Genomic DNA, 21,917 nt, shown 5'->3' with positions numbered 1-21,917 from the left:
CTTTGCACTCGATGCTTTTGTGCTGCTGCCTGGAGGGGCAGGACAGATCCCTCATCTGCTCTGCCTGTGGGGATGAGCGGGCTCCTGTGTGGAGCTCGGTCCTGCTGGGGTGCTTTGGGTGCTGAGGGAGCCCAGGGCAGCCTGTGTGTCCACAGCTCCATCCCTGGGAGCTGCCACAGAGCCAGGGGCAGGCGGGGCAGTGCTGGGGGTGGGAGAGTGGCCGGTGCTTGCCCCAGCCTTCCCACACCGAGACTTCAGGGGTGCTCAGCACCCACTGTGGGGACTCCAGCTGTGCCACAGGGACCTGTGCCCTGCCAGCTTCCTCACCTCTGCTCTGCAGAGAGCTGGGATTGACAGCTGCTCAGGGCTTGGCAGGTAAGACTCAGCAGGCTCCAGCAGAGCCCGGGGCATGTGCTGGGTGATGGACACTCGTAACTGGGCTGCTCTCCCACTCAGCAATCCAGCAACGCCGTGTGGATGCTCTGGCACAACTGGGGCACATTTAATAGGCACATCCATCAATTTGCCCATCGTGGAGACAGGAGAGGAGCTCTGACAGCCACCCTCTGTCCTGCCTCTCTCTGCTACCCTTCAACCAGGGCCGCTGAACACCAGTGCACCCCAGTTCCACACACGGGCAGGGTCTGGCAGCCGCCCCTACACACTTGCAATCACCTCTTTCCCCAGCCAGCGCTGCCCTCCTGTCCTGCCTTACCCCCTCCCCAGCCCAGCTCCCAGCAGCAGGGTGACAGCCAGCAGTGCCAGTGGAATGGGCTCTCCCAGTGCCCCTGCCTGCCCGGGCACCGTGCCCTGGACACCTCGCCCTGTGCCCGGCCGTGGGGTCAGCGCTGTGGAAAACTCCCACCTCCCCACAGCACCTCTCCCTCCCTTAGGAAGGGCACCCAAATCACCTCCCCTGTCCTGCTGACACAGTCCTGCAGTGCTGGGCTGGTGCTGGGGGGTGCAGTCAATTGATACCTGGCCCATGACAGGGAACAACTTGGCTGTGCAGTGAGGAGCAGCTCCCCAGAGGACAGCACGGGGTTATCACCCCACCCAGCTCTGGGAGGTCAGCCACAGGCAAAGGGGATGGGGGACCCATCCAGCTTGGTGCTTTCAGGACACCTCTTGGAATGTTGCTGGCAAAAAAACTCGTGAGGAAGGCAAGCACAGTGGGATCACAGAGGAGACCCCGTGGGACACGACAAGGGTGAGTCCCACAGGGGACCAAGGACAGTGACTGCAACCCCCCAGTGCTTCTCCAGAACCCGGGACAGTCCCTTTTACAGAGCACTAAAATTTCCTTGGACCAGGTGGGATTACAGGTGTTAAAGAGCAAGAGAAGGGTCTGGAGGTGACAGGGAACTCTGTCTGGTGCTGTGCAGAGAGTCATGGGGGACTGCTGGGCAGCCTCAGGGGGAGCCCAGAGGCACTCTCCCTGGGATGCTGCCCTGCTCCTGGGGCTGGGAGAAGGGGACCTGGGAAGGGGACAGCCTGGGACTGTGAGCTCCGGGGTGCTGATGGGGTGTGAAGGGCAGCCCTGAAGAGATGGAGTGGGGAGGGTTCAGTGGAGGTGGCCTCAGGCTGTGTCGGGTCAGAAGAAACTTTCTCCTGGGACACAGGAGGGTTACCTCAGCGATTCTTGCAGATGCCTCTGCAGTGGCTGCCGGGGGACACTGCTGCTCTTTCCCTGCTTGTTTAAAGGGCCCGTGAAAGGGGGTGAGGAACCCGTGCACCTCCGGAGGCAGCCGGCTCTGCTGGCAGGGGTGAGGAGGCAGCAGCAGCACAGCGCTGGCAGGGAGAAGGATGCAGGGAGAGGGGAAAGCATTGTTCCGAGGGAGAGCTGCAGGCAGGGGAGAGCTGGAATGACAAAGGCAGCCAGGTACTCACCGCAGTCTTTGCCCGGGACCTCTCAGCTCCCAGCCCGGCGTGTCTGTCCCAGCCAGGACAGTCCTGCAGAGTCTGATCCCTGCGGGTGCCTCCTGCCCACTGCCAGCTCCTGGGCTGCCAGGCCACCTTGTCTTTTAAAGGTCACAGCCAGAGGACCTTGCAGTAAATATAAGGTGCTGATGGGAAGCTCTGTTCCAGCGTTGCCACCTCCTCCTCCTCCTCCATCGGCAGGAGGGCTCTGCCTGCTCCAGGTCCAGGAGCTCAGCATCCTCTGGCTCGGGGAGCTCTGGGAGGGGGCTGGGACTGTCCTCCTGGGGCAGCCCCTGGCAGGATGCTCCAGGGCAGCTGGGGCCAGCGCTGCGCCTGCTGCATTGAGCTGGGAGGCTGCAGCCCAACTGCTCTGCTCAGCCCTACCTGGTCAGTACCCACGTGGAGGGAGGCAGGAGCCCTCCTCGGAGAGCAGCAGCCTGGCATTTTAACCCTCGAGCTCCAGGTGAGTGCAAGGTGAGAGGGACTGAAGGTACATGGACAGCCACTGTGACCCCCTCCCACAGGCTGTGAGCCAGCTGGCAGCACCCCTGAGCCCTCCTTCCTGTCCCCCAGGGAGGTGACAGCGTCCGAGCAGAGGGTGCTCAGCTTCCCTGAAAGCAGACACGGTATCCTGGTGCTGGACTCAGCAGAACAAGTTTCCGCTGAGCCGCAGGAATGCCGGGTCCCATGCCGGACATCAGCACAGTGCCAAAATCCCGAGGCCAGCTGCTGGGAGTGCCCTTCCCGGCCGTGGCACCGCTCACCAGGGCCGGGCTGTGGGAGAGCAGAGCCTTTCCCGGCCTGCGGCAGTGGCAGATGTCTGACGAGATCAGTCGGCCGGGGAGAGCGGCTGGAACTGCCAAGTGTGACAGCTCCATCAGGCTCTGGTGACAGCCAGCATCCCACTCTGAGCCCTGGGCCGTGTGGGCGCAGCTGGCCCCGGGTGTGCAGGGCAGTGGGCAGTGGGGCACAGGGGCTGCTGCCTCTGCAGAGATGCTCAGCAGGGAAGTGTGGCTGCAGGAGTGTGTCAGCACGGAATAACTGGGTACACACCTCCCCAGCGTGCCCCGTTTGTGCCAGTGCTCACAGGAGCTCTTTTGTATTCAGTGGCCAACCCTTGCAGACAGGCAGTGCTGCTATTCCCAACCTTCCTGCCTCCAAAAAGATTTAGGGCTCTGCTGGGGGGATTCCTAAATGACAGCTCGGCCAGATGCATTCTAACTTGACCCATCATCTTGGAAGCAAACTTGGTAGACAGGCGAGCATCCCAGGAGGGGGTTCTTCACACCTAGTGGCCTTTCCCTGCACCAGGGTAAAGGTGCTGCTGTTCCAGGTCTCCAGTGCTGCAGGTCTCCGTGGTCTTGCTCACTGGATACTGGAGATTCCAGCCTCAGACTCAGCTGCACCTGTGACTCTGGCCCCAGCAGCCATCATGACAGGCATCATTTGCAGGGGTAACAGGCATCGCTTCACCCCTTCAGACCTCTCTGCCTCCCCTCTCACAATTTGTGATGCTTCAGCAAACGCAGTGCTCCTCCTCCTGCCTTGGCATAGTGCTTGCCTGGTCACCCATGCCTGCAGCTCCGCTCACCTCTCTGCATCCATCCCCTCACTGCATCCATCACCTCTGTGCATCCATCCCTTCCCCGTATCCATCCCAGCCGCCCGCCAAGGCACCTTCTGCTGCATCAGCAGTGCCGCGCACGCCGCTCCCGCAGCGCCGGCTGCCAGCGCTGCCCAGCCCCACTCTGCCTGTACTTTTCCTGTCTCTGTTGCCAGCTCTGCAGCCCTAATGCCTCAACCCACAGGCACTGCTGGCATCCTCTCAGGCTCCCCTGGGACGTCCCCGTGCCCTGCAAAGCCTCCAGCTTTCCCTCTTCCCTCCTGCTTTGTGCTGCCGGCCAGGTGGGCGGGAGAGCGAGCTGCAAAGGGGTTGGAGTGGGGATGAAGAGACTCAACGTGCCCTGAAGGTGACAGGTCGTGGCACCTGGACACGCAGGCAGCATCCCTGCAGCTGAGCTGCTCTCACGCCCGAAAAGAAGCAATCCAGTTTGAGGAGCCGTGCGGCAGTGATTACCAGCAAGGGAGGTACAGCCTCACCAGTCCCTGGGATGAGCTCTGCCGGGACATGTGCCGTGTGCCACCAAGGACTGCAGCCCCGAGAAACGGTCAGTGCTGTTCCTGCTCCGTGAGTGTGGCAGCACCTCCCCCCCTTCCCCCTCTGCCTGTTTTGGGATGCGTCACCTCCCGCAAACGCCTGCTCTGCACAGGGGTCAGTGTCTAATGGACCAGAGGTAAAGCTCTGCCCGAGCTCCTAATGGAGGTCCCCCACCGCCACCTTTCAGGCTGTGGTCGGCTCAGGGCAGGTCTAATGGATGTGGTGGTGAGGAAAAGGTTGCTGACACATGAACTTAAGTGCAGCCAATTATTCTGGAACAAGCTCGCGGTGAGGAAAATAAGTTCTCAAAGTGTTCCCTTTGGCGCAGGGTGGGACCCGCTGTCCATCAGTGTCTGGCTCTGCATCCCCACCTGTGTCTGCTGCCTGCCTTGGGGCTGGGAGGTGTCTTGGGGCTGGAGGGCAGAGGCACGTGTGCTGTCACTCGGCTGAGATGCCCCGAAGGAGAGCTGAGCCCCAGCCTTGTCCTGTTTTGTTGTCCTGCTGGCAGCAGCAGGGAAGCCACCAGCCCAAGTGGCACTTTGGCCCCTTCCGAAGGTCGCCCAGGGCAGCACCAACCTCGCATTCCCAGGTCATCAGAGAATTGTTAAGGCTGGAAAGGCACTCTGGGATCATCGCACCCAACTCTTATTCCAACACTGTCAAGGCCACCACTGAACCATGTCCCCAGGTGAGACATCCACAAGTTTTTTGAACACTTACAGGGTTGGTGACTCCAACACTGCCCTGGACAGTCTATGCCAGTGCTGGACAACCCTTTCTGTGAAGAAATTTTCCCTGATATTCAACCTAAAGCTCCCCTGGAGTAACTTGAAGCCATTTCCTCTTGTCTTGTTACTACCTGGGAGAGAGAACACGACCCCCACCTGGCTCCACCCTCCTGTCAGAGAGATGCAGAGAGCGAGAAGGTTCCCTTCGAGCCTCCGTTTCTCCAGGCTGAGCCCCCCAGCTCCCCCAGCCGCTCCTCGTCGGACTTGAGCTGCAGACCCTGCTCTGGACACGCTCCAGCACCTCAGTGTCCTTCTAGCGAGGGGCCCAAAACCGACCCCAGGATTCGGGGTGCGGCTTCATCACAGGGAAACCGTCACTGCCCCGATCCAGGATCGCTCCCGGATTCCCCGGGGTGGGCGGACGCGCGGGGCGGGGGAGCGCGGGGATGCGCGGGGGGATGCGGAGGAGGGCGGAGGAAGGCTCACCGCAGCCCCGCCCGGCGCGGCCCCGCCCGGCACCGCTCGCCCTCCGCGGGGGCGGCCAGAGCCGGGCGCTGCGGGCAGCAGGGACCGCTCCGCTCCGCACAGCCCCGCACCTCCCCGCACCGCGCCGCAGCCATGGCCCCGGGCTCGCCCGCCGCTCGCCGCCGCGCCGCCCCGCGCCTGCTGGCCGCGCTCCTGGGTAAGGGGCGCGGGGGGCTGCGGGGACCCGCTCCGCGCCCCGGGGACCGCCCTCGTCCTGCTCCCTCCCCCGGCTCCCGGCGGGGACCTCGTCCCGGGGACCCGAGGCGGGGGGACCCCGCTCCGCGCCCCCCGCCCGCCGCGCCCGCGGGGATGCCGCCCGCGGGCGATAACGCCGCTCTCCGCTCTGCAGACGGACGGTCCGGGGGATAAGTCACTTGGCCAAGGTGACTTCGCAGCCGAGCCCGAGCTCCGAAGTCCCGGCTCCGGCCCCTGCCCTGCCCGCACCAGCGCTCCCGCGGCCGGCGCTTCTCCTGCGAGCACTGCGGCTGCAACCCCGCTTTGCCCCGCTCCTGCGCTGCCCGTGACCGGGGGATGGCCGGGGGAGGCCGTGCACTGCTTCAGCGCCAGCACGCCCGCCGACAGGTCATTGTCTCAACAGTTCATTTTGTACGACAACCATTCGCATGCGCTTGGCCCCCGGCGCGGGGACGGACCCCGCGCTGCAGGGGCCGCTGCTTCGGAGCATGATGCCCAGCCCTGTGCCCGGGGATGCCCGAGATTCCCCCGCCACAGGGTGCGGGGAGGTGCTCGCAGCCTCCCCTCCCCACTGCACACCTGGGGCTGGTTCCAGCCTCCCGCATCAGCCTCACGCACCCGCTGCACTCCTGCTCCCGCGGGTCATCCTCATGCCAGCCTGGAAACAAGGGCTGGATGTGCAGTGCTTGCTACTGGGAAACTCCCTTGGGAAGTGTGTTAGAGGGCATAGTTCTTGAGTTTAAGGGAGCTGGAGACGCAAAAAAGGCATGTAAGTACCTGACTCCCTGCAGGATTTGGGTGGCAGCGCCTGGTGCCTCCTCAGACAGGTGCAGTGCAAGCTGCTCTGGGCATGGGGCTGGCACTGGGGTGCTAGGAGAGACTTGGAGATGCTGGAGACCACTCAGGGATTTGGGGTTCAGGGTGTGGAGGTGTGACCCCGTCCCACAGGTCGCTCAGGTGGGCTGGGAGCTGGCAAGGGAGGTGGGGAGTGCTGGGCAGGTCTGTGTATGGGTTTCAGGAATGCCATGCTCCTCAGGGAGTGGCAGCGAGCTCCTGGCTGCACCAGGGAGCCATGGCATGGCCCCTTCCATTGGTCCCAGCCCCACAGGAAGGGCGAGGGCCATGTGTCCTGTCCCACAGCATGTCGCACCTGGGCTCCTGCTGGCCTGGGAGCTCCTTCCTTGAATCCCTCTGGAGAGGAACCCTGCCAGCCCGCCAGGCATGGCCTGTGCCTGTGCCAGGAGGTCACGCTGGCTGCTCTGGGCAGTGAAAGGTTTTGCAGAGCAGCTTTCCCCACAGATGGTGGTCCTGGGTGAGCACATTGTTCAGTGGCTCTGGGACCCCTCACCAGGGGCTCACCCACTACGAGAGCAAAGAGCAGGCAGCCAAGGCAGGAGTGGCTGCTCCCCGCTTCCCTTTGGCTGTCTCTTAGGGAATGCTGGTGCCTGCAGGCATGGAGGGAGCCTGGAGCCCCCGGGGGGTGGAGGGGGTGGCCCTGTGCACTGAAGGCTGGGGTTCTGGTGGTGCAAAGTGCAGCAGATTTGGGCATATGGAAAAGTAACACTGGCAGCTGGTGTGTGGCAGGTTCAGTCAGTGATCTCCCAGCGTGTTTTCCTCTGTGCTTTATTTAGTGGTAACATATCAATTTTGTCTTCCTGAGACCACAGCGTGACAGGAAGAAGGTCAGCCTCAATTTACCCCACACATTCAATTCAGATTATGTTCATGACGTTCTAACAGTGGCAGACAGGATTGAAAGTGTTACAAGCTGCAAGGAATCATCTTTCCTGTAAGTAAGTGTCCGCCTGCAGCACCTTGCCAGCTCAGACACAGCTGCAGAGACAGGCATCCCTCTGCCAATTCCCACTCCAGGCAGCAGCACGATTCCCCCCGGGGCACTCCTGCCTGTGAAGTCCCCTCTGTAGCATCCCCGGGGCTGGCCTTTGAGCCTGGCAGCCGCAGGAGATTCCATCTGGTGGGGAGCCACTCCCTGACGTTTGCCACGGCCTCTCGAGCAAAGCGAGGAGTGCTTGTGTGTAAAGTTAAATAACTCCTTCCCTGCAGTGCTTGCAATGCAGCACTGCAGCAGGGCCCGGAGCCCAGGATGCAGGGCTCTCGGGCTTGGCTCCGGCTGCGACGTGCCTGGGGAGTTGTTAGCACCGGCATGTGTGGGAGAATAAATCAGCAGCTGAGGCGGCTGCAGAGAGATGGGAATCTGAGGCTGAGGGCGGCGTGTCCGAGTTACGGTGTTGGAGGAGCCGTGGATGGGCTTGTAGCTGTGGAAAGGGCTGTGTCCCCCCTGGCTTTGGTGTCAGAGTGCCCAGGGAAAGCTCCGCAGGGGTGGCTGAGGTCTGGGCAAGGGGAGGATGATGCTTTGCTGGGCTGTGTCACATCTCAGCCACACCACATCACACAGACGGGACGGGGACGTGGTGTGGTGGGGATGGGGAGCGGCGCTGCTCCTCTGGCCAGGAGCAAAGCATCCCTGTGCCCCCGGAAAGGATCTGTGTGGACATTGCCCGGTGCACAGGGGTGTGATGCCGGTCCCCATGTGACACCCCGCGAGCTCAGAGCTGCAGCTGGGCTCGTACCTGCTCCTTGGTGCCTCTCTCCCTGCCTACGGGGAGGCGAGGAGCAGGAGAGCTGCATTCTGCAGTTTGAAGGTCAACTGCCAGCTCCAGAGGGAGCCGAGGCTCCCGGCTCCCAGGAGTGAGGGTGCTGCTCCGGAGGGTCACCCAGAGCCGTGCGGAGCTGTGGGAGGGACGGCGGGTGGCAGGCGGCCAGGACAGCGGCGCTAATTACTGCTCCAGCTCCTGCCTGAAGAACAGAGCTCTGCTTTGCTTTGGCTTTTTTCCTCCCCCTTTAAGGTTCAGCTGAAGGCCTGTGGATAACATGCAAATCAGGGCTTTCATTTGTGCGCTTCGCTCGTGGGGATATTATGGTTCCCTTTGAGCCCGCGCTGCCCCTGTGGGTGACAGCCAGCCCCAGGTCCTCCAGGAGCAGGTCCCCTCTCTCACTGAGCCACCCTGGTGCTGGGGACAGGCACCTTCGCTCCTGCCACGGCAACCTGCCCTGCCAGAGGGGACGAGGGGTGACAAACCAGTGCCCTCACTCTCTCCTCCCCTCTCCCTGCCAGGTTTGCACGTCTTCGCCATCGCCTTCGCCTTGGAGGTGTCGGTGGGGAAGACCAACACTGTGATAGCTCTGAATAACTCCAACGTCCTGCTGCCCTGCATCTTCTCCACCTGCATAGGCTTCCAGGACCTGGTCTTCACGTGGTATTTCAACTCAACAGAGCTGGTGGGTGGCTCTCCTGGCTTTGCCTCTCCTTTCCTGGCAGGTCCTTTTGTGCTTCCCTGGTGCAGACCAGGACTGTAGTTCTCAAAGCTCCCTTTCTCCTCATGCAGGATGCCCATCTCTCCAAGTGTCACCAACTCTGGGGGGGACAAGGCTGTGCAAACAGGGCGACTCAAATACCCCAGCACATCTGTGCTTTTGGCACAAAACTGTTCTACATTTGCTGCTGCCCACAGGCTCATTTATTTTCGTACATTAGCTGTTCAGGTGCAGGTCTGCAGTTTGGGCAAAGTATGGTTAATTTTCTCCTCCTTCACTTGCTCTGTAATACTAAAGCTTCTGTACAGATTTGTTTCCTGCTGGGAATATTCAGCTCTTCAACTCCTTAGCAGGAGGGCTGGTTTGGAGCAGCTCTGGCCACAAAAGGGCTCTCTCTACCAGGGTTTCCCCCATGTTTTAGATGCTCTGCACCATCACTGCAGAGCAGGTCAGATTAATCTGCTGTCTCCCAGTAGGATGTGCAGCAGGTCCCCCTCCACAGCCACTCCTGCTTTAATGGGGTGTCCTGGGACTGTGCGTGTCTGTGTGTTCAGAGCTGGGGCAGGACATCCCCAGGAGAACTCCAGCCTTTCCCAGGAGCCCAGCTGACCCCACACCCTGCACCCCTGCAGATTTACCAAGGCAAGATAAAGAACAAGGCCACGGAGCCCACCCTGGTGACTCGCAACCCACGGGTTGACTTCGTGGGCTCGACCACCAAGAAGGACTACAACATCTCCATCGTCCTGAACAATGTGGAGTTCAGCGACGCCGGCAAGTACACCTGCCACGTCAAGAACCCCCTGGAGAGGAATGCACAGCACAATGCCACCATCTTACTCACCGTGGTGCACAAGAGTGAGTGCTGGCCGGGGCTCCCCAGAGTGGCACTGGGGTGGTGGAGATGCCAACCTCTGCTGACCCCCTCCTTGGCTCACCCTTGTGGGGTGTCTTGGAGGTGGTTGGCATCCCTGAAGGGCAGGGCTCGTGCCCCTCTGTGCTGTTGTGGAAGGGGTAGCTGCCTTTTTGGGGTGGGACGTGCAGCTGGGGGCTCCCCACTCCCTTCCTGAGCCCCCTCAGCTCCTTCTCTCCTGCAGTGGTGGAGACAGACAACACTGTGACGCTCATCATCGTGGGTGTCGTAGGGGGGCTCATCGGCCTCCTCATCCTCTTCATGCTCATCAAGAGGGTTGTGCTGTTCATCATCAAGAAGACCCAGGACGGGAAGTGAGTAGGGGGGTGCTGCCATGAGCTGGGGCCGTGGTGAGAGGGGTCAGGAGGGGCTGGGGGCTGTCAGCTGGCCGTGTGATTTTCCCACAGGAAGGAATGTCTGGTGAGCTCGTCAGGGAACGACAACACCGAGAACGGCCTGGCTGGCTCCAAGGCGGAACAAAAAGCACCACCAAAGGCATGAAGTAGCAGTGCCCCGAGCCCAGCCCACCCCGCAGGGGGAGCCTGGGCAGGGGACGAGCCTTTCCCTTTTGTTTTCTTTCCAAACTGCCAACGCTTGAGACATGTTTTTCTTACACACGTGCCTGCAACCTGCACTGCTTCTCGGAGAAGGCTTCGGCTGCCACGGGGACTGGGAGCTTCTCGCACGCTCGGACTGGGAGGCTGCTGGGGCAGAGGGAGCCGCCTGCTCCTCTCTGAGCCAAGGCAAGAGGGTGCCGGGCAGGCAGGGAAGGACCCGGGGGCTGGGGGTGCCCTGGTCTGCAGCTGGGCAGCTGCTGTGCCTGGGGGTGCCGGGAGGTGGGACACTGTGGGTCCCAGTGTTCCTGCAGGGTAGAGGCTGCGAGGAGCGTGGGGTGTCTCGCTGGAGGCTGGGGGGGCTGGGAGCTGCCTGCTTCATCCAGAAGGTTTCTGGAGCGGAGTAAGGATGCACAGAGCTGGCTGTAGAGATGGAGTTGCCTGCTGCTGCTGCATCTCCCGTGGGTCCAGCACAGGATGGGAGGAAACAGGGCTGTTGTGGTGGGGCTTGGCTTCAGCTCCCCTGTTAAGCATTCGAGAAACAAATCGCTGAGAGGCCCTTTGCTGTGCCTCAGGTCCTCCCACAGCAGGGCTGGGGGGAGCAGTGGCTGGGTCTGGCTGTGTCCTGGGGTCACTACTGGCCCGCGATGGGGTGAAGTGTCACATTTCACACTGGCTTTGCCCCCGTGCAGGGCCATCCCTGGGGGCAGCAGGGGCTTCTCCCCAGGCAGCCATGCTGGGAGCACTCCCTGGGTTTGTGCTGTCCCCCTCCCCTATTTCTGAAGCTCGGCACTCAGAGCAGCCATGCTCTTGATGCTGATGCCAAGGCTGGACTCGTTACGTGGATATTTTTATATCAGACTCCAGTGGGAAAGCAGCCGATTGTGTTGCCCTTTCACCCAAGGAAAACTGTGGCATCCATCTGCCACACAGGGAGGGGGCACAGTCGGGCCCTGGCGAGGGGGGCCAGGCCAGGGCTGTGCCACCGGCCCACTGGGCAACCTTGGGCAAGTTGCTCTGCCTCTCCATGCCTCAGTTTCCCCATCTGTAAAATGGGGATAATAATATTGCTCTACCTCACGGGGTGGTTGTGAGGCTTCCGTGGCTAACGTTGAGACCCCGGGATGAGAGGAGCCACAGAAAGCCAGAGGGTCTTTGTCAGTGGACTCAGGCAACCCAGCCCCCTTCCCAAGGGTGTGAGACACGAAGTGAATGAGCTGATTCTACAGCTGAGATTAACCATGTCCTTTACAGTGTGATTTGTTCCCTGTTTCTCCTGCTTGTGGGTGTCTGACAGTGAAGCTACAGGACAGGCAGCTCCCCATCCCCACTCTAATTTGGGTATCACAGCTGAGCCATGACTTCCCTGGCTGCAGGGGCTTGTGCCCTGACAGAGGTGCCAGAGTGGGAGGCAGGCGAGGATTTGGTGGGCCAGGCAAGAAAGGAAAGGCTGGAGATGGTGATGTGGAAGGCAACTCGGAGCCTTTGCCAGGTGCACAGCAAGCTGACCACCCCAGGCTGGGCTCAGTGGCACCCACTGGAGCAGGGTCGTGTGCTGGGACAGGTAGTGGCACCTGGCCCCCGGCAGGTTCCCTTGGCTGCTGGTCAGACGTGGGAGTCGGGATCCTGGTCCCCTCCCTGAGGGTCTGTGGGACCCTCAGGCAAGTCAGTTCTCTGTGCTTCAGGTTCCCCATCTGTGAATGGGGGGCAGTGAGCCTGAGCTCCCTCCCGGGAGGTGTGAGGTGAGGTGCCCTGCGTGGCTGTGCCATGGTCCCGGGGTGGAGGGCACTCTGATGCCCAGTGTTGTGACCTGGGGTGGAGGGCACTCTGATGCCTGGTGTTGTGAGCTGGGGTGGAGGGCACTCTGATACCTGGTGTTGTGACCTGGGGTGGAGGGCACTCTGATACCTGGTGTTGTGACCTGGGGTGGAGGGCACTCTGATACCTGGTGTTGTGACCTGGGGTGGAGGGCACTCTGATGCCTGGCACTGTGACCTGCCAGCCCGGGAGGAGGTGTGAGACCTCCCAGTCACCCCGAGAGAACCCCCGGCCTGTCCTTGGAGGAGCCCTCCCGTGGGAGAGGACAGCGAGGGGAGAGAGGGAGTTTTTTTAAAGAACTATTTTTAGCTGTCCTAACCTGTTGGCCTTTTTTAGCCGGTGTGTGTGGACGCAGCTCCACTTCCTGCCGGATATGCAATGCTGCACTATGCATGGATTACTCCTCTGGCTTGATGGAAAAAGTCCACATAAGCAGTTCTTGGGAATGTAACTCCATATACACACGGGTGCTGCACGCAGAGCAGGGGCCCCGGGGGAGCGGGCTGTCTTGGGGGCTTGTGCCAGCACCAGTGGGGTCCCTGCTCTCCCTGGGGCTTTGGGGGGTCTGCAGAGGCATTCCAGAGCACACTGGGGGTGTGTGCTGCCACAGACATGTGTGTGTATGAGCATATGTAAACCTGCGTGGGAGACACCTGCGTGTAAACACAGGATGTGTGTGCGACAGGCTGCGTGATGACTTAACAGCACATTTTTGCACTGTAGAGGTTTAGTTAGCTTTGCCTTGAATGAAATAAAGTTTATGTTTACTAGAGAAACTCGCTGTGGTTTGGGTTGCTGTGGGTGTCTTGTTTAGGTCTGTGAGGGGACTGGGTAAAAATGGCCCTGTGAGCAAGAGGGACAAAGCGTTCGGAGGCTGCGTGAAAAAACAAACCCTTTCCTTTAATGGGGTTGTGGGGAAACTCTACAGCACAAACATCATATCTCTCTGTATAACAGCAGTGAGCTGACAGCAGCTTCGCCCCCCAGGAGCCATCCTGCCACAGCGGGGTCAGCACAGGGCAATAAATTAATCTTTCTCCGGAAGGGAGCTCGAGCCGGTCAGATTCCTTTCGGTATCCATGGCTGTCGCTCTGAGCCTCTTCCTCCTTGGCTGGGCTCTGGCACCCTAAACCACAGCTGCCAGCGAGGGTTTGGGAGGCTCAGCTCACCTCCCGTGGCTGGAGATCCATGTCTTGGAGCCGAGACAGCCAAGGGTAAAAGGATGGGGAGGGAGGCCTGGGGAGAGAAGCGACCTGTTCCGGCAGGTCTCAGAGCTCCGACTGCGAAGAGAGAGAGGGAAGAGATTGAAAGCTCTGAAAGGGCAGCCAAAACCAAGAGGAAAACAGCTGTGTCCTTAAGGAGACAGCTCAGCTGAAGCAGGCTGCCTGTCCCCCCACCAGCTGTGCACAGAGCAGTGGGGTTGGCAGGATGGACTGACCCTGCGGACGGTGTAGATCCAGCCCAGGTAGGCACGGACGCTGGTGTAGACGCCGGGCGTGCTGGGGGTCCCGCAGCCCTGGCCCCAGCTGACGATGCCCACCACCTGCCAGTGCCCACCTGAGTACAGGAGGGGCCCACCGCTGTCCCCCTGCAAAGGACAGACCCTCTGAGGGGGGCTCAGGAGCCCCCCAGTCCCCAGCACCCATTTCCCACGACAGCTGTCCCCTCCAAGGGGCCGTGTCGTGGGTGGGTGCAGACCCACCCACCCCTCTTCCCAGCCCAGGCCCCCCACCTGGCAGGTGTCCACCCCTCCCTGGGGCAGACCGGCACACAGCATCCTGTCGGTGACCTCCCCATGGTAGGCGGCCACGTTACAGCTCTGCTTGTCTATGAGCTCCACCTCTGCCTGCTGAAGGCGCTCCGACAGCTTCCCTGCAGGACACGGGGCTGCTCAGGGGGACCCCGAGGGAGGGGAGAGCCCACCAGCAGTGCTGGGGGGCTCTGCCCTCGCCCCCATCATCCCGTGCAGTGCAGCTCACCGTGCTCCTCCGTGTAGCCCCAGCCTGTCACCCACAGGGGCGTGCCCGGCACCAGCTCCTCATCGAAATAGGGCAGGCAGATGGGCTTGGTGTTGTCTGCAAGGGAGATGGCTGGGGGGGCTCACAGGGAAGGGGCCCAGACTGGCTGGGGCCACCCACCAGCCGGGCACTCCGCTCCCTGCTGTGCCCTCCCAGCCCCGCTGCTCGGGGCCAACAGAGGACCCTCGGGCCTCCTGCCCCAGCAGGGCTGTGCCACGGCTCACCTGAGACGTGCAGGGCAGAGCGCAGCTTCACCAGGGCGATGTCATTTTCCCTGGGGGACGTGGGTGTCACCTGGGCCAGGAACACCTTCTCCACGGCGGAGGTGGCGGTGCTGGAGAGGAGGTCGGAGCCGGCCTTGACGCGCCAGCTCTGGATGATGGGGTTGTTCCTGCACACAGACAGCTCTGTCACTGGTGTCACCGCTCCCTGCCCGTCCCTCCACGGGGACAGGCAGCAGAGCCCTGCCTGCACGCTGCCCTGCTCGGCATCAGGCCGAGGGCACGGAGATGTTAATTACACACGTGTTAATTGACATTTAATCCACGCGCGGCTCAAACCCGGCGGGACCCAGCCCGGAGGGGCCGCCCCAGCCCTGGGGAGGTGCCGACTCACTTGAAGCAGTGCGCGGCCGTCAGGACCCAGCGGGGGTCGATGATGCTGCCCCCGCAGATGTGCTCCCTCCTGTACTGCAGACTGACCTGCCACGGCCACGCCTCGATGGCAGCCGGGCTCCCGCCCAGCACACGCGGCGTCCTGATGCTCTGCCCGCAGTCTGCAGGGGCAGAGGGACACGTTAGGAGGGACAGGGCGAGGGTCTCGCACCTCCCGGGGGGGGAGTGTGGCTGGGGTGCCTCACCCCCATGACACTGCCATTGCCCCTCGTCCCCAGGCTTGCTGGAAGGAGTCCAGCCATCCCTGCCTGCTCCAGCCCACCAAGAGGATTGGTTTAATCAAGGTAATTCATCAGCAAAAGTAACCCAGCCAGGCAAGCTAGGTAAGTCTCCCTCAGGTGTTTCATTTCTGGAGGGTTTGTACTGGCTTAACGAGGTTAGCAGTAATTAAATCCAACTTTCCTCGTGCAAACACCGCGGGGAGTGGGGAGGGAGAGGGCTGGAAGCAAGTCGTGGTACTTACTGGAACAAAAGAGTGAAACAACCAGCCCAGAGAGGCATTTCCTGGAAGAGGGAGGAAAAGGGCTGGATTGGGTGGAGGACAGGCTCAGGTTCCGCTGCCGGGCACCGCGGGCTCCCCCTCGGGGCTCAGCGGCCACTTCCCACACGGTGCCCGCTCACCTGCCCGGTTCCAGCACCTGGAGGCTCCCGTTGTCCAGCACGACCTCGCGGGGAGGGAGGGGCTGCCCTGCGCTCACCTCCACCCCCTGGAAAGCGGGAGTGCTGAAAGACACGGAGGGCACGGGTCAGAAACACAGCCGGGCGTGGGACACAGGGACTGGTAGGGGACAGGCACTGGTGCCTGAGCATCTGGGGAGCCTGGATCCCATGGAAAAAAGGGGTTCCTTGGGATAGCGACGTGGGGATGCCAAATGGGGGAGTGCCACATCCCTGAAGGGCCAGTGGCAGGATGGGGGGGACTGTCCACTGAGCCCAGGACCAAGGACAGGAGCAAGTGAAGAAAGGGAGAGTGCTCCTGCTATGCAGAGGGGTGGGCAGGTGGCCCTGGGGGACATTTGGGACCTGTGCTCAAAGCCTTAATCCTTGACTTCCTGCCGCTGGAAAACACCATCTTGGGCTTAATCTGCACTCCTAGAGGAGCTCAGACACCAGAATGTATCTTCTTCCTCATGTACACCTAACTTGACTCAAATTCTCCCCTAATCCAGGGGTGATGCCAAGCAGTTTCCCCCAAATTTCAGGTTTAACCAGCTGTAAGTGATTGCAACAAGCCAAACTTGCTGTTAGCTCAGGGCAGGGCATGAGGGGGACACAGGTGGATGATATGGAGCTTCATGGCAGCTGTGAGGATCCAGCTGTGCTGCATCCACAGCCCCAGCCAAGCTGCTGTCCCAGGCTATAAAGGGGCCCTGTACCCATCCTTCCCTAGGTGAGTGATGTTGGCAGGGAGAGCCTGGGTTGCCCGGGTGAGGGCAGTGCTGCTGGAGGGTCAGGATGAGGTGAGGGACAGGGGCAGGGCAGGGTGTCCATGGGCTGGGGACAGAGCAGGGCACACTGAGCACAGCACTCTGCTTCCAGGGGTGGCTGCCAGGGCTCTGAGCCAGCTCCTGTGTGGTGAGGATGGACTGAAACCATTAGTGCAGAGCTCTGAGTGCTCTATAGGTAATCAGAGCCCCACTCGAAAAGAGCTTTTATGGGAGAGGCACAGATAAAGCAGCCTGTACCTGCTGTAGCCCATCTGCTCACAGGCTGCCTTGGCCAGCACCAGGTCGAAGTGGTCGTGGCAGACACAGGACCAGGCTCCAGTGTTCCTGTTGAGCACCTGCAGGATGGATCTGTCTTTGGAAACGCGGGCTGGAGGCAGACACAGAGTCAGCTTCTGGGTGGCTTTAGCAGGAGAGCACTCCAGAGTTCTCACAGGGTGTCCTGCACTCACCCCCCACTGGTGGCCCCTCAGGGACCCACTGGGGACAGTTGGCCTCGTCCTCGCCCTGCAGACAGTCCACCTGCCCGTCACACACCCGCTGCAGCGGCACCAGCTTCAGGGGCTGTTTGCAGAACAGGTAGTGGTGATCCAGGTAAACCTTGACTGGAGGGAAAGGGGGGCTCAGCACAGAGCTCCGGCTGCTGGGCAGGCTCAGGGCTGGCACGGGGGGGCCCAGCAAGGAGCCAGGTCCAGAGCTGTGTTTGCTGAGCCGAGGCCACATGGAAGGAGAGGGAGAGGACGCTGGGAGCTGTACCCAGGAACCCGACGGCGACCAGGCAGGCGAGGGTGAGCACCACGGCCAGGACGAGGATGCCGACCCGCTTGAAGGACTCCAGCGTCCTCGGGGATTTGTGTCTCGTGCTGGGACCTGCAACACAGAGGAGCGTGGGCAGGCTCAGCCTGGCAGCCCTCACCCCCAGCCCCACAGGAGTTACCTCTGCCGTTCAGCCGCTCCGAGGCCGAGTCCTGCAAAGCAGAGGGAAAACCGGTCAGCGAGGGGAAACTGCAGCCAGAGAGCAGCTGCAGGGTCTGGAGCAGCGTGGGGAGCTCACAGCTCACCAGCCACCCCAGGAAGGGCAGCAGGGATGAGCAGGGAAACCACCCCGGCCTCCATCCAGCTTCAGAACTGCTGGGGATGTGTCCTGGTGTGACACCCAACTGCTGTCACCCGGGGTCACCTGCTGTGTTGTTCCCTTGGACACCACCTGTGCAATTCCAGTAAGTGGCTGTTAATATTACTGTCATTAACACGCCAGAGGCTTAAAAAGTCACAGATGTTACAAAAGAGGCGCTTTCTGATGTGCCAAGAAACCCTGAGTCAAAATACACACGCCTGCGGGGCTGTGGCACGCGGGCATGTCACGACGGGGGTTATATCGTCAGTAGGGTCAGACAGCAGGAGGCACAGCCCAAGCGCTCCCCGAGAGGCTCCGGGAGCACCAGAGGAACCAGCCCCCGGGAACCAGCGCTCCCAGGGCAGGGAGGGAGGGAGTGCAGGCTGTGCCGCTGCTAGGACACGCAGTAAACACAGCCCGGCAGCAGCCGGGGCTGGAACCGTGATGAATCAGGCATTGATCCACTTGATCTCCTCACAATTACCCCCCTGTACCAGCTTCTCGTGGGAGAGCTGCCCGGCTGCAGGAGGGCAGGTCCTGTGAGCTGCAGTGACCCTGTCCTCAGTGAGGGCTGGTGCTGGGCAAAGCCCAGAGCCCCTTTGGGGGGGTCAGGTGGGCACCGTGTGTGCCTCTTGCCCTGTTTTGCAGCAGTGTTGGTTCCGTGCTCTTGAGCAGCAGTGTGTGGAATGGTGTTCCTGCTCTGCTGAGACTGGTCCCTTCCATGCCCAGCCAGCCCCAGTGAGCTCTTGGCCTTTGCTGTTGCTTCTGGACTCTGCCACGACAGGTAAGAGAAGTTTTTTGCATGGACAGAGGTAAGGAAGATTAAACCTGCTGTGATAAATCTGCAGATCCAGGAGGGTTTGGGATTTGGAAGCCTTTACTCCCTGTGCCATCTCAGGGTTTGGAGGCTGGGACTTAGAGGAGCATTACAGTGGGACTGGGTGTGTGGGTGAGGGTCTGTTCTCCAGCCCAGGACAGGTTAGAGGAGAGGTGAGCCCTCCCTCCCTGGGTCACTGCAGCAGGGCATGTTCAGCCATGCACACCCCACCTGCCAGCAGGATTGTGCAGGTGAGTGCCAAGCCATTATTGCTGGGCTCACCCACAGAGCCAGCTCGGGTTGATGTGCTGCTCCTTGGCTCGCTGCCCCTCGCTCAGCCAGGACATGTTGCCTCCCCATCATGTCCCTGCTCCGTGGCTTGGGCTGCTGGTTTTGGGAACAAGAAGTGACTTTGCAGGCGAGGATCCTTCCTGGTGCTGTGGGCATGTGGCCGTGCCCCAGCATGCCAATGCCTGGCTCCTTTGAGGAAATGCCAGCGGCTTTTCTCCAAACAGCTGAGCTCAGCTGGCACCCGTGCCAGGTATGGGAAGGTTGTACCCAATTCCCCACCCCTGGATGGGCTCTGATCAGCTCCTAGAGGTGCAGAACCTGGCTCCTGGTGGCAGGGAGCAGGAGAGCAGGGTGGGAAGGGGAATGTGCATCCTGCACCTTCCAGAGCCGCTTCTCTGCAGCCCCTGGTGCCCGCAGGAGCCCTGGGGGTTCTGTGATGCTGCACATACACCCTGCAGTGCAGCCAGCCCAGGGCATGTGGGGCCAGTCCTTCCTCATGCTGACCTCCTGTGTCACCCTGGGCCCGGGCTGGGCATGACCTGGATAATGGAATCCTAACGGTTCCCACTGGGAACGGCCCCAGGTCACGATGGATCCTCCAGCCTGGGGGACACTGCAGTGGCAGTGCTGTCCCTGCCTGTCCCCAAGCTGCCCATACTTGTCCCCATCACGTCATCCAGGCTCCTTTCTGAGACACCTGTGCAGGTCTGGGACAGACGCAGGTGGGATAAGAGATTATTGATTTTTTAATTTTTTTTTTGTATTTTCTTCAGTCCACAGACCTCCTCTGTTTCAAAGGGTTTCACACCTCGGAGCTGCCCAGAGCTGCCTCTCCACGACTCCTCTCAAACCCACACTACAGGCAAGAGCTGCACTGGTTAAATCCAAAGCAAGGCGAGGGCTGTGCCCGCTCCTGCGTGGAGTGGAGGCACATGATTTCCTGGAGAACCCAAGACTACCGTAACTAATTGAGCTCCCTGGCCGTGTTCTCTCAAAGCACTTAATGCCACTATGGCCATTTTGTGCTGTGCAAATGCCAGCCCAGGAGCCGTGGAGTTCTGATGAACCTCCTCACCCACACCATCCGGGGGGTGCAGGCTGTGCTGAGCTGTGCTTCTTCCCTCCCTCCGGAGCAGGTAGGCTGTTCCTTCACAAAACCAAGCTTCCCAGGGTGATTGGATCCCGAGGGTGACTCCTTGGCTGCGGGGATTTAACCCGTGGGTGTGTGTAGCTGTTACTGCCATGCAGGGGCGAGCTCCCCACCCTGGAGGGGATGATGTCCTGGTGTGTCGCTGGTGGAGGGTTTTGTGGTGCCCAGTGAGGTGGGTTGTACCTGTCTGCCCTCTTAGGGAAGCCTTTCCCTCCTGGGGAGGGACTGCATGCCAGTCTGGGGTTTGGTGGCCATGGCTTTGCTGGCAAAGGGCACTGCAGGCAGTGAGAGTGTCCCCGAACAGAGGGACCTGCAGTCCCACAGTGGGAGCTGCACTGCAGGACAGGGGGGCCTGGTTCTCACCCAGGTAGTGCCCAAGAACCAGAACCTTCTTGGGAGGGATGAGACTCCAGAAGGGCACGTTCCCCTTGTCATGCAGACTGCAAGACACACTGCCTTGCTTGTCTGCTTCCCGGGCTGGGAGAGGGCCGAGGCAAGCCAGAGAAACATGGGAGTGAGAGCTCAGGGAGGTACCCAGGCACCATATCTACCAGCCACAGTGGGGTGTTGAGAGATGCAGGTAAAACCCTGCCCTGTCTGGATGCTGCCAGGGCTGGGGAGCTGCAACTCTTTGAGTTTGGGCTGCCCCTTCACTGGTGAATTGCTCCTGGCAGTGCCAGGCTGGGAGTGCGGGGGGACATGGGATGTGCAGGGAGCCAGGGGCTGGGGGCAGAGCTGTCAGTGACTCACCATGTTCATCCAGCTCCAGCGTGGTCCTTCTGCCTGCAGAAATCCGGCCAACGCCAGAGAATCACAGAATATCCTCCAGTGCGGGGCACGGGCAGGCTGCGGGTGCCCCGATGTCCAGGAGCCGGGGCCGGCGATGCTCCCGCAGCCCTGTGCCTGCTCTCTGAGCCCGCCCTGCGCTCACACTGGGGCAGGACCGCCCCAGCACTCCTTAAAACCCACAAGGGGAGTTGTGAAACAGGAATTCTGGTTTGTATTGTAATACAACACCGGTCTATCAGCAGCACCATCACCTGCTGTAATCTCCTGAGCATCTGCCACCAGGGGGTGACTCACCTGCAGGGCTGCTGTCACCAAATAGCTTATCAGAAGTGAACTGACTGATTTTTCCTGCTCCTCCTGATGATAAGGGCATCCACGGCCACCCCGCTCTTTGTCCGGCTCTTCCGCGTTGCGCGGGGTTGTTTTTACGCCGAGGTTTTGGTAGGTGGAGGAGGAAAGGAGGAGAGTTTATGCACGAGGTTACCTGGCTCTGGGGTCACTCGGTCTGTGTGTCCCCGTGCTGCCCCAGGTCACGGCTGGCAGCTGCTCCTGGCAGTGCTGGGGGGGAGTTAAAGGTGAAGGAAGTGGGTACCCATGGAAGGTTGTCCTGAGGCTGCAAGGGGGAGAAAACAGGCTGTGCTTGGAGGTGGCCGTGCCCTCCTCTTGCAGCCCCCATCTCTTTGCAGAGCAGCTGGCCGGGTTGGGCATTGGTGTTGCATGAGCTGGGGCTGGCAGGGGTGTGTGGGAGAGGGGCTCTCACAGCCCTCAGCCCTGTTTTAGGCAGTGCTCTGCCTGCAGGCAGGTGCTGGGGGTGCTGCTGGAGCCGTGCATGTGTCTGATGTAAAGCTGGGCAACACATTCAGGAATAATCAATCCCTCTGGGATGGAGAGGCTTGGTTTAGCCTGGCAGTTTGGGATGGAGGTTTAGGTGTGCAGGAGCTGCTCTCCCCAGCTGGCTGAAGGTGTCCCAGGGGCTGGGCTGGGGTCGGGGAGGCTGCCTGCCCTCCTCCGCACTCCCGCTGGAAGTGATGGGTGTGCAGGGTTTGCTGAGCAGCTAATTACCCTCTCCTTTGGTAATCCAGCTTTCCACAGGGTCAGGAGAGCTGCTGCTGCCGGGTGTGTGTGCTGTGCCAGTGGGAGGCTGCAGAGAGCCCTGGACCTGCAGCTCCTCAGACAGGGAGCTGTGCCATTGCTGTTCCAGCTCGTCCCTGTCACAGCAGGGACCCTGCCTGCTCCAGTAGCCTGACCAGGGATCCTGGAATCCACGTGTGGCTTTGCAGGTAAGGGGCACCCTCCCCACACTCACGCTGGGGATCCAGCCCCCTCAGGAGGTGTGGGGATCTCGGCTGGCTGTGCCCACAGCTCCCATCCCCATGGTCCGTGTGATTCCCAGAGACTGTGGGATGGAGGGTGGGCAGTGGCACTGGCAGGCCCAGCTGGAGGGTGCCTGTGCTGCTGTGAGAGATTTC

At 61.2% G+C, this 21,917-nt stretch overlaps 2 protein-coding genes across 2 annotated transcripts; one reads left to right on the top strand and one right to left on the bottom strand.

Annotated features, from left to right (window-relative positions):
- The first annotated feature begins 6,146 nt into the window (after positions 1–6,146).
- On the top strand, positions 6,147–12,919 carry SCN4B (sodium voltage-gated channel beta subunit 4). The gene is made up of 5 exons (XM_032709361.1): positions 6,147–6,295; positions 8,663–8,826; positions 9,495–9,720; positions 9,960–10,089; positions 10,183–12,919. The coding sequence occupies exons 1-5, from the start codon at positions 6,202–6,204 to the stop codon at positions 10,274–10,276; spliced, it is 708 nt and encodes a 235-aa protein (XP_032565252.1). The 5' UTR covers positions 6,147–6,201; the 3' UTR covers positions 10,277–12,919.
- A 107-nt stretch (positions 12,920–13,026) lies between these two features.
- On the bottom strand, positions 13,027–20,562 carry TMPRSS4 (transmembrane serine protease 4). The gene is made up of 13 exons (XM_032709358.1): positions 20,410–20,562; positions 17,222–17,252; positions 17,041–17,154; positions 16,737–16,889; positions 16,525–16,654; positions 15,461–15,562; positions 15,303–15,343; positions 14,781–14,940; positions 14,390–14,556; positions 14,127–14,222; positions 13,880–14,019; positions 13,586–13,735; positions 13,027–13,427 (listed from the first exon to the last, which is right to left on the bottom strand). The coding sequence occupies exons 1-13, from the start codon at positions 20,416–20,418 to the stop codon at positions 13,416–13,418; spliced, it is 1,305 nt and encodes a 434-aa protein (XP_032565249.1). The 5' UTR covers positions 20,419–20,562; the 3' UTR covers positions 13,027–13,415.
- Between the last annotated feature and the right edge of the window lie 1,355 nt (positions 20,563–21,917).

Source organism: Chiroxiphia lanceolata, chromosome 23, assembly GCF_009829145.1.
Source record: "Chiroxiphia lanceolata isolate bChiLan1 chromosome 23, bChiLan1.pri, whole genome shotgun sequence".
Classification (NCBI taxonomy): Eukaryota; Metazoa; Chordata; class Aves; order Passeriformes; family Pipridae; genus Chiroxiphia; species Chiroxiphia lanceolata.
The sequence above is the reverse complement of the archived record's forward strand: the minus strand, read 5'-3'. Positions and strand labels throughout refer to the sequence as shown.

Bases quoted from the DNA above. Each gene is read 5' to 3' on its own strand.
- SCN4B (XM_032709361.1), top strand. From the start codon at position 6,202: ATGTGCAGTGCTTGCTACTGGGAAACTCCCTTGGGAAGTGTGTTAGAG. The intron at 9,721-9,959 runs GTGAGTGCTGGC...TCTCTCCTGCAG, and splicing joins ACTCACCGTGGTGCACAAGA to TGGTGGAGACAGACAACACT. The intron at 10,090-10,182 runs GTGAGTAGGGGG...ATTTTCCCACAG, and splicing joins AAGAAGACCCAGGACGGGAA to GAAGGAATGTCTGGTGAGCT.
- TMPRSS4 (XM_032709358.1), bottom strand. The intron at 14,557-14,780 runs GTGAGTCGGCAC...GTCTGTGTGCAG, and splicing joins ACGGCCGCGCACTGCTTCAA to GAACAACCCCATCATCCAGA. The intron at 14,223-14,389 runs GTGAGCCGTGGC...TCTCCCTTGCAG, and splicing joins CTCTGCCCTGCACGTCTCAG to ACAACACCAAGCCCATCTGC.